Genomic DNA, 10,929 nt, shown 5'->3' with positions numbered 1-10,929 from the left:
AATATTTAAATGATCAATTATTAATATTTTAATTGACTTATAAATTATTAATATTTTAAAAATTGATTAAAAAATAATCATATATATAATAAAAGATATTTTTATCTTTTTATTTTTTATTCATTTCTTATTCCAAAGTTGTTGTTACCAATCAAATATTGCAATAAATCATAACAATTATTCCTGTCGTATCTCATTCATCATATTAAATTATATAATAATTATTCTATTCTATTCCCACTTCATTCTATTTTCACATAATAACTATTTTATTTCATTTTTATCTATTCGGTCAACCAAACGTAACCTTAGAGTTTAGTTAGAGATAAATAATGCTAACATATACCATGATTGATACATTAATAACACAATTAAAAATAACTAATTCTTACTAAATATAAACCAACTTGCTGTCCAAATTACTATTAAAATGCTAATCAATTATAGAAAAAATTAAACTTGATTCGATTATACTTTCTTTTAAATAAAAAAAATGGCTAATTAAATAGAAACATGGTATGTAAATGCAACTTTTGCATCATCTAAATAATCTGAAAGATAAAAAGAGAATATTGAAAAGGTAATAGGAACAATTATCTCAAAGCATAGTTTGTTTCAATACCAACATTACAGTAGCTATTTTTTTTAATGTTCTTTTATATTTTTTTCAAATCACAAACTTATGATATTAAATGAAAATAAAATTCTGGAAGGCCTTTGTTCTTATTGGTATATTTTAGAAAATATAAGGGAAGAAAGGGAGTTAAAAACTTAATAACATTGGAAAACCAAACTTGGATTGTTTTCCCCTTTTTAACTATACTTCTTAGGCTTGAGAAAATTCAGAATTGGAGTATCAGACATATTCCAAAGTCAGCCAAGAAGAAGTTGATAAGCGTGCTAAGCAAGGGCTCAAAGGACAAGTTATTTGTCGTGGATTCTAGGAGGTAACCACTCTTAACGCATATATAACTAACGTTGAACTTGAGATTCAAGGTAATGATTGATGAATTCATTGTGATGTTGTTTGTATTCGGGAATTGTGTGATAATGATGGTAGCCATTGCTACTTGCTTACATGATTTTTTGGTTTATTTCTGTTTCCGAGTAACCACTGATAGTGCGGATGGTGGAATTGTGAGTGGTGAGTCAATTGTCGCTAATGTTGATGTTGAATGGTTCGAATGTCAAATGCCCACTAATGGTCAGCCTATTGATTTATTTTTGAAAAATTGATAATTACACTGTTTCTCTCGGGGAATATTTGTTTATAGGTGCCATGTGTGAGGAATGTATAGAGCATATCCTCCATTTTTTGTTTCGGTTTTGTACAAAGGAAGTAGAGAATATTGGGTGCCGGCAAGGAAAGTCATGTTGACCCCCTTTATTTTGCATAGGCAGCAAACTGGTTGGCTTTTTTGTATATGTATGGGTATCATATATAATGAAATTCATATGCTTTATCAAACAAAGAAAAAATTATACTTCTTAGGCATGTTGTGAGTCCACATTGTTTCTTTCATTGGTACTCCATGCGTACAGGTTATAAAAAGCAAAGTAAATATTTTATAAAAATAAAATCACTTCATTTAGATTGATTGATCAAGTTTACTATTCATATATTGAACAAGTGAAATTGTATGACTATATTTTTTTATTTGATTAAAAAAGTCAAAAATTAAAATATTTTATAAAATATTCATTTATTTTCTTAGAGAATATTCTTTTACTGATAACTTTCGATAACTTTTAAATCAAATAAAATGGTATAGTGATAAAATTACACTAATTCAAAAATAAATGATAAATTTGATTTATTATCTTAAAATAGAATAATAACTTTAAACCTTATTTTACTTTCAATTATGATGAAAATTGATTGAAATGGAGTTCACATTGTAATTTGTAAGAAACCATAGAGGACTTGCTTTTCCATCAATTTAACCTTAGAACTAAAAGACAAAGATTAGGAATAAAATTTGAGTTTTAGGTAAGAGTACAATAAGTTGAATGATAAGTTAGTATATATATCACATGGTTACTACTTTCTCCCTACTAATCCATTAAGGTATGCATGTCCACATTTATAAGCTAATAAGGTGTGAGATTGAAACACCGTACCTCTGACATTCTCTCCCATATAATCCGGTAACAAGACATTGTCATCGACCACCTTATTTGCATATTCTTTGAAAATGCTTGACGTAAAACAAATTTAAATCAAATAAAATTCTAATATCATTTTATCACGAGACTATTATTTTCTCTTCAAAAAAGATCTTTACCTATTTGACATAGAATTGAAACATTATATCTATTTTTTAAAAAATATTTGACGTGACAAAATATCTCATCCTATTTTGTATAGGATATGGAAAATTATCATAAAATCATATAATACTTTTAAAGATCTAGACAGCTATCACAAATTCACAAAGTCTATTTTCCAAATGAGTTGATATGAATTATTACAGTAGAAAAGCATAAATGAATCAAAAATAAGAAAGAAAAATGGCACTAATCCAATATAAAAAAGTACTAGTACAAAAGTGTCATTAAAAACTAAAATACAGCAGTTTACATGTTTCAGCAAATTAGATGGGCACAACGGTTTAAACCGCAAAACACCCAGAAATTCGCAACCCAGCCTCCACGTGGCTAGTGGGCGGTTAATTTTTGAACTTCAACGGAGCAAAACTTTTTGCTTGTTATAAACTTCCTTGCCCTTCAATCCATCATGTCCTCTCTGCGCAAACGATTTCAAGTCTCTCTTCTACTTACAAAACAACGATAAAAATTCCATTTTCATGCTTCTTGGTGAAATGGCTCCAGCATTATTGACTGCCCGTTTCCAGGAATCTGTTACTGCCAATGCTCTCAGAGCCTATCTTGCAGAGTTCATTTCCACATTCTTTTATGTTTTTGCGGTTATTGGTTCTGCCATGGCTTCACGTTAGTGCTTTTAATTGTCTCCTTTTTTTTCCTGCGGTTTTTCAAAATGCTTAAAAATGATTGCTGTTTGCCAGGGAAATTGATATCAGATGCGGCAACAGATCCGTCTAGCCTGGTGTTAGTTGCCATTGCAAACACCTTTGCTCTGTCGTCGTCTGTGTATATTGCTGCAAACGTCTCTGGTGGACATGTGAACCCCGCCGTCACCTTTGGCATGGCAGTTGGAGGCCATATCAGTGTCCCAACGGCTATGTTTTACTGGGTTTCTCAAATGTTGGCCTCTGTCATGGCCTGCCTTTTGTTGAAGGTCACTACTGTTGGCCAGGTAAGAAACGACTCTGTTTCATCTGAAAGATTGAAAAAAAAAAATTACTGCAAACATTTATGGGAATCAACTTTTATCATGATGTTAACTTCATTTACATGCACAGAATGTTCTCTAGTTCTGTTTTTCCTTTCCTTGAGTGGCAGACTTTGCACCTGACTGAGAAAACTGCAATCCAATTTTGTTTTATGTATTAAACACTATGTTTGATTGGAGGGAACAGAAAAGGAGTTGAAACAGAGAAAATTTATTTTAATGATAAACAAGATGAGAAAATGTAAGAAGGAAAGAAGTCAAGTTTAAAATAAACAATTACTAGTTTAAATACAATGACAGTTCTTTCCATTTTCCTCCAATTCAAGGAAATTATTGGGTTTTTTTGGGATATGGAGATGTGAAAAACTATTAATTTTCCTTTCTTCTTTTTGTTCTTTCATGCCAAACTGGTAATGGTATTTCTCCTCACCTTTCATCCCATATTTCCTTTCTGCTGCTTTTCCCATCCTACCAAAAACGATGTATGACATAAATCATACTAAAAAATGATAATGAAGCTTTCTTAAAGAAGCTTTATAAGAACAATCAAATTTAAAGGCTAGTGCTAGAGGTTTTTGGGAGGTCAGATACTTCTGACCATGAGAAAAAGAAAATTTATGTAATATTGTCTGTAATTTTTGCAGCATGTCCCAACTTTTACAATTGCAAATGAAATGACTGGATTTGGAGCATCCATGGTGGAAGGTGTGCTCGCATTCGCTTTGGTGTACACCGTTTATGCTGCTGGTGACCCTAGAACCGGTCCACTGGGGGTCATTGGACCCTTGGCAATAGGGTTGATGGCAGGAGCCATGGTCTTGGCTGCAGGGCCGTTCTCTGGAGGGTCAATCAACCCTGCATTGGCCTTTGGCTCTGCTGTCGTTGCCGGTCGCTTCAAGAACCAAGCCGTTTACTGGGTTGGACCCCTGATTGGAGCAGCAGTTGCGGGGCTTCTCTATGACAATGTTGTGTTCCCCGGTCAAGCAGCATCAGTTTCTGGGAGAGGGAATTCAGAGGGAATTGGGCTTTAACTGCTTTTCACGTGTACTTAATTTGCTTTCATATTGCTCTTTTAGGCCATGTGTAATTCTTTTAAGATTTAGCTGTAGGAAACTTAACATGACTTCTGAATTGGTACCAACTAATTAATTTAGTCTTATGTTGACAGTTCAACAGTTTTACCCTGCTGTGAATCAATGCTTATACTTCTAATTCCACATCTACTTTTATTATCTTTTGCACCAGCCAAATCATTTGTAGTACCTACTAGGAACCTTTTCTATTTATTTTCCTTAATCCTATTGAATGGTTATAGTTCAATAAAACAGAGTTACACCCCTAGTAGTCGGCCGCCATCCAACGGTTCTTGATCATTAAAGCCATCAACGTTACGTTACATACGCATACACCAAATACTACCACGTTCGTCATCTTTTAGTGTCTTCCCAAACTAAAACCCCCCCTTCCCGTTTCTTCCACTCTAAAAACCTCAACAAAAACAAAACGGTCACTAATGGCGCTCAAAACCATTTCCACATTCCTCTCTCCCCTTTCTCTTCCAAACCACCACAATTTCTCGAACTTCAACACGAAATCTCTCAATATTTACAGAAAACCCACTCTCGTTTGCTGCAAATCCACTCAGTCACAGACCCAAAACCGGTTCCCACTCTCGGAAACTCAATTGCTGTCTTCCGAACCTGACGGGACCGGTGCGGCTGCTCCGACCCGGGGAGACCGGTTCCTCGAAAGGCAACACGCTGACGAGGCTGCTAAGCTTGTAATAAAAGAGATAAAGAAAAGTAAAAAGAAGAAAAAGAAGGTTTTGAAGGTTAACACGGCGGTCGCGAGTTGTTATGGTTGTGGAGCTCCATTGCAGACTTCGGAGCTTGATGCTCCGGGTTATGTGGATACGGATACTTATGAATTGGTATCTGAACTTCAACTTTTACGAATTAAAATTTAAAAGTTATTTTTTGTGAATGATGAAATTGCATTTTATTTTCGTTTAAACGGAACAATTATGTGTGAATGCAAATTCCGTTTTAATATTTTATTACTATTAGCAAATTTTGAGGAAACAAAAAGCACTTAGTTGTTGGAAAATTGATTAAATGTTTCTTGCTTGATGGAGCTTGGTTTTGGTTGAATAAGTTGACGTTTGTGGTCAAATTAGATAGTTAAGCCAATGCTGGCTTTGTGATTGCAGAAGAAAAAACATCACCAGCTAAGAACGGTTCTTTGTGGGAGATGTAGGCTTTTATCTCATGGGCAAATGATAACTGCTGTTGGTGGGAATGGAGGTTATCCTGGGGGGAAGCAGTTTGTTTCGGCTGATGAGCTTCGTGAAAAGCTCTCTAGCTTGCGCCATGAGAAGGCTTTGATTGTTAAATTGGTGAGCTCCATGGTTTTACTTTCTAACTAAATTTATGAAGTGATTTGAGAAATTTTATCATTTACTTGTGGATTGTGGTGATAAATCCTATAATGTAATGAAGTATAATAAATGCACGAAACTTACAGTGTCCTTGGTAGTTGTGATGAAGTACCTTGTGTAGGTAGATACCTCCCATTTATCAAAGTTTAAAAATTGAGTACCTAAAAGTGAGAAACTTGCCTATTCTGCATATGGAAACACTGTCCAACTAGTGTGCCCTCCAAATGACCTTGATTTTTTTATGAGAGTTTTCACCTGATTATGCCTTAGTTAATTTTGTTTAGGACTGCTTTTCCTATTTCACTCGTTCTATAACAGAGAGAAATGATTTTGGTGATAATGATAAGTCAAGAAGTTCAACTTACTAATCGAGACTATCTTCAAGTAAGTGATTACATATTTTTTAATCTCTTTAAGCGTGGATTTCTTCAAAAGGATCTAATTATGTTCTCAACTTATTGATGAATCAATGTGTCACAAATGATCAGGATGTTTTTCTGATTCTTTTTGGCTAATTACTTCTAGGTTGATATTGTGGACTTCAATGGCAGCTTTGTATCTCGTGTGCGTGATCTTACTGGTGCAAATCCTATAATACTAGTCGTGACGAAGGTACTAATATGCACTTGGGCTGTTCTCCAATTTATAATATTATGTTTTATGCTTTTGCAATAAAGCTGATTATATTGTGTGTGCTTTTCTCTGTCAGGTTGATCTCCTTCCAAAAGGGACTGATTTTAATTGTGTGGGTGATTGGGTTGTGGAGGCCACTACAAAGAAGAAGCTTAAGTAAGATGTGATTTCACTGGAAATTATTCATAAAAATATAATTGATGATTTTGGCCCCATTTGGATTAAGGCTTTATCAAGATTTTGCTCCTGTCAATGTTTGATCACTATAATGTCACTTGAAAGCTTGGGTTAGCATGTTTCTGAGACAATGTGCTCTGCTTTGCAGTGTTTTGAGTGTGCATCTTACTAGCTCAAAGTCCTTAGTAGGGATTGCTGGAGTTGCATCAGAAATCCAAAAGGAGAAGAAGGTTAGTTACTTGTCCATACAGCCATACATATGTCATTGACAAGATTCACAGCAGTGTGCTGATATTTTATGCTTAAGATTATATGCTTGAGAAAATGTGTTCAAATGGGAGTCTGCTGAACCAAATATATGAAATAAATGTTGATGTGTATCTGTGATTAAGTCTTGAAGTTTTCTTATAGTGGTCACCACTGCACAATTGCCATTAGTGGAAGCAATTGGCTTACAGAACTTCTATTAGCTTCTAAATAGTGTATGTTCTGAGGACTTTTATCTAAACTTGTAACTGTAGAAATATGCTTAGCTGTTTTATAATCTTGTTTCCTTTAATGTTTTCCTTAGATTAACTATTTTTTTTGACTCTTGAGATGCAGGGGCGGGATGTATACATTCTGGTGAGTCCTGAACTGGAAGCTTTATGTAGATGTACAGAGAGGGGTTGAAAAAACTCACTTTATTTTGCTAAAATTACCTTGTCAAAATCCTTTCTCCTTTATAACATCTCATCCAATGTTGTTTCCTTACTGATGTTTTCTTGATTGCATTGTTCATATTGCAAAATGGATTTCTAATCCTTCTAGGTGCCATGCATGTATTCTGCTGCTAGTACACATCTTTCCCGGGGAAAATGAATTAATATCTTTGTTTTGTTTTCCATTTGTCTGGCCTGTGGTCCTTTATCCGTTTTAATTAAAGAGTTAGTTATTGTTCTGCTTTGATTTAGTCAAAATTTAAATTGTATCCATTATAAGTTGGTATATATATATAATATTCATTTGATCATTCTTACAGGGATCAGCAAATGTGGGAAAATCTGCATTCATAAGTGCTTTACTAAGTAAGTTCCTATCATTTATCGCGAGTTGACAAGTTGAATTAACTTTGAATTTCCAAGAAAAGGAAAAAGGAAAAGGTTAAGTCACTTAGGTTGCATTTCGTGTGTAAAAAACTTAGATAGGAACACAAGATTGATGAGTAAGTTGTCTTTGTTTTATCTTAATTTCAGTGCATGACTAAATGTTCTTTTAATTTACATTTTACTGTCCATGTAGGATTCCCCAGTCATACCCCTTTGCAGAGGATTTATAATCCCATCTGAACATGATTACAATTCTTGTTAACTTTCCTATCCTTCTTTTAAAGGGTTATAGTCAATCACAAAACTAACATTTAATGATAAGTTATCTTATCAAATCCTATCCTATGCTTTAAATGAGCCTTTACATCCTATGATACTGATGTTCTCTTCAAGCTCAGATGTAATTTTGAGGTTTTATTATTAAGGACAGTAATGATCAAATTATACTTCTGCTGACTTTTTATCAGTATGGGAATGGGAAACTGGTAGGAGAAAAATGCTATGGCAAGTGAAAATGTTTTGGATAGCTGTAGTTGTGGAGGCTGGGGGGTTGTTCATTCTCATATCAATGATCTTTGATTCATAAATTATTACGAACCAGCTGAACGGGATCATAAACCAGCTCTGTGGACTTGTTATAACTGCAATCTCGTGGGAATGTAATTTGCAAAGGAATAAACTCCCCATTTGTTGGGAACATTAAACATGCAAATTGGGTGGAAATGATTTGTTTTTTGCATTCTCTGCTCCATATCCAGATTCCAACCAGCTTTAATATTGTGGCTTTAGCTATGCTAAATGTTGGAAAATCCTTTTAACACAAAGTTTTAGCGAAATCTTTTACATGGAGAATATGCAAATTTTGTGTTTGAATTCATATCAGTCCCTTTTCCTCAATCTTATGTGATAATTTATATCCTTTATCAATTTTTCATCAATGATAATGGGGTACTAAAATGTCTTGCCATTTGGCCCATGAAATGTCAGAAATGATGGCACAAAGGGATCCAGCAGCTGCGGCAGCTCAAAAGTACAAACCAATACAGTCTGCTGTACCTGGAACTACCTTAGGTCCAATTCAGATTGATGCATTCCTTGGAGGAGGGGTATGCATTATCAGTTCATTGCCTGGATTTTATACTATCTCCTTGGCACCATGTTTGTATATTTTGAGTATTTTATTTGGCTTACACCTGATTAGTTCGATAAAATTAATGTTAGTAGTACTTGTCTATTAATTTTTTTATAGTAGCAATCAATCTTTCATGGTAATGTCATCTTGCAGAAATTGTTTGATACACCCGGGGTTCATCTTCACCATAGGCAAGCTGCCGTAGTTCACTCAGAAGATTTACCTGTCCTTGCTCCTCAAAGTCGGCTCAGAGGTCAATCATTCCCTGTATGTTTCATTTGAAAATTCGTTGATAATTAAACTGTTAATTGTCTATATGCTTTCTTCTTACTAAGTTCCCCAAGGATTGCCAGGTGGGCTCCAAAAATGGGATGGCAGAGAAATTCAACTCCATTGGATTAAAAGGGTTCTCAATATTTTGGGGTGGGCTTGTCAGAATCGATGTCTTGAAGGTCCTGATCATTTAGTTTCATGTATATTGAAGTGTCAGATTGATTGTGATTGATCTGCATTGTCTTCTGAATCTAATAAATGGTCATTCTTGATGCTTTCAGGTTCTGCCAGAAACGTGTTTAACATTTTATGGACCAAAGAGGTTGCAGATTCATGTTGTACCCACTGATGAAGCAGATGAATTTTACAGGGTAATCAAGATACTGCTTTACCATCATGAGTTCTGCCTAATGCTTTCATATGGTACATTTTCCACTTAGACAAATAGGCTACAGTTACAAGAAAGATTGCGGTAATCAATTTTGTTTCTTAGATAACTGCATTGAATGTTGTGAACACTAATTGAGGTTGCAAATTCTCTCATAAGCTATACCATGAAAATGGTCATCTTGAACCTGATTGTTGCATTAGGTTCATTCGAGGCATCTAGCTGATAAAGTTTCATCTGAGCCACTTTTTATGAGGCATCTGTTAAAGTTATTAATAGAGGATTTACCTTATTGCTGCAGAAAGAACTTGGGGTTAAATTGACACCGCCAACTGGAAAAGACAAAGCAGATGAATGGAGAGGACTGGAGACAATGCAGCAATTGCAAATTAAATTTGAAGATCCAGAAAGGTGCAATTCTAGTTTATATTTAATGTTTACATTGCTTGACAGTTTGAATTGAGCTGCTGTTAGAAGCTCTTTGTTATGCATACAAGAAATTATGCGGTTTCACCTGTTTCAGCATCCTTTTTTTAATTTATTTTTGGGAGGGCAGTGCTACTTTTATTTATGTTTAGTTACACTGTTATTTGAAATCTCTCAAATTTCTTGCTTGGACAGACCTGCTAGTGATGTGGCTATTTCAGGCCTGGGTTGGATCGCCATTGAACCGAAACGCAAGTCTCTTGGAATTTCTGATAATAATTTTGCAGAAACCATCAAAGAACTGCATTTGGCAGTCGGTGTACCCAGGCCAGTTGAGATTTTTGTTCGGCCTCCAATTCCAGTCGGTAAGGCTGGAGCAGAATGGTACCAATATCGTGAGTTAACAGAAAAGGAAGAGGAAGTAAGACCAAAGTGGTATTTTTGACGGCTTCTTGTTTCCTGATTCTGTGTTCCATGAATGTGCATGGTTGTAAAGTGAGGAAAACTGTATACATATATAGTGAATTAGAGAATTTGGACAGTAGAAGTGTAAAACTGAGGGAGCTTGTTGCAGAAATTTTGTATGTAGAGATAGCGACAGAAGTTAAGAAAGTTGGACTTAATTTGATTTTTTTAATGTTTAATCATAATTGTGATTAATTATGAAATTGAACTGACCCTAAGAATCAAACTCAAATTGAATCTAAAAAAGAAATAAAATCAGAACGAACTATATACTGATCTTCAGAATCAAACTCAAATTAAATTTAAAGAAAAAATAAAATCAGAAGTAATTACATATTATTTATAAAAAAAATTAAATACATATAAAGGTGAATTTAATCTAAATAAAAAAACTTCAATCTCTTCAAACTGTTTTTTTTATTTTGTTGTGATCAGATAAAAAAATCTCTCAAGTCTGACGAACAATCTTGAAAGTACTTTTAGGTGAATCAATAGCATCACTTCTTTAAAATGTTTATTGATGGAAGCAGGATCAGTTATAGAAACAGAAGAACAATATTTGATAAAGAGAATCGAATAAAGAATTTTAGTATCGTC

The 10,929-nt window shown here is 34.3% G+C and overlaps 2 protein-coding genes across 8 annotated transcripts; both read left to right on the top strand.

The window, feature by feature from the left end:
• Window positions 2,746–4,489, top strand: LOC18605349 (probable aquaporin TIP5-1). Its single transcript, XM_007038311.2, has 3 exons — window positions 2,746–2,952; window positions 3,027–3,277; window positions 3,958–4,489. Exons 1-3 carry the CDS (start codon window positions 2,808–2,810, stop codon window positions 4,342–4,344), a joined length of 783 nt encoding a protein of 260 aa, XP_007038373.1. The 5' UTR covers window positions 2,746–2,807; the 3' UTR covers window positions 4,345–4,489.
• On the top strand, window positions 4,758–10,530 carry LOC18605348 (NO-associated protein 1, chloroplastic/mitochondrial). 7 transcript variants are annotated; one of them, XM_018116793.1, is made up of 14 exons: window positions 4,758–5,243; window positions 5,523–5,708; window positions 6,069–6,134; window positions 6,276–6,362; window positions 6,460–6,539; window positions 6,709–6,790; window positions 7,164–7,184; window positions 7,582–7,627; window positions 8,636–8,754; window positions 8,934–9,047; window positions 9,125–9,232; window positions 9,335–9,424; window positions 9,743–9,852; window positions 10,063–10,530. In XM_018116793.1, the coding sequence occupies exons 1-14, from the start codon at window positions 4,827–4,829 to the stop codon at window positions 10,310–10,312; spliced, it is 1,776 nt and encodes a 591-aa protein (XP_017972282.1). In that variant the 5' UTR covers window positions 4,758–4,826; the 3' UTR covers window positions 10,313–10,530. The 7 variants fall into 7 exon arrangements, with proteins under 7 accessions (XP_017972282.1, XP_017972283.1, XP_017972281.1 ...); XM_018116794.1 differs by having other exon boundaries at window positions 7,158–7,184; window positions 9,134–9,232; XM_018116792.1 differs by having other exon boundaries at window positions 7,158–7,184.

This window comes from Theobroma cacao, chromosome 3 (assembly GCF_000208745.1).
Source record: "Theobroma cacao cultivar B97-61/B2 chromosome 3, Criollo_cocoa_genome_V2, whole genome shotgun sequence".
NCBI classification, from domain to species: domain Eukaryota; kingdom Viridiplantae; phylum Streptophyta; class Magnoliopsida; order Malvales; family Malvaceae; genus Theobroma; species Theobroma cacao.
Note: the sequence above shows the minus strand (reverse complement) of the source record. Positions and strands in the feature narration are given on the sequence as shown.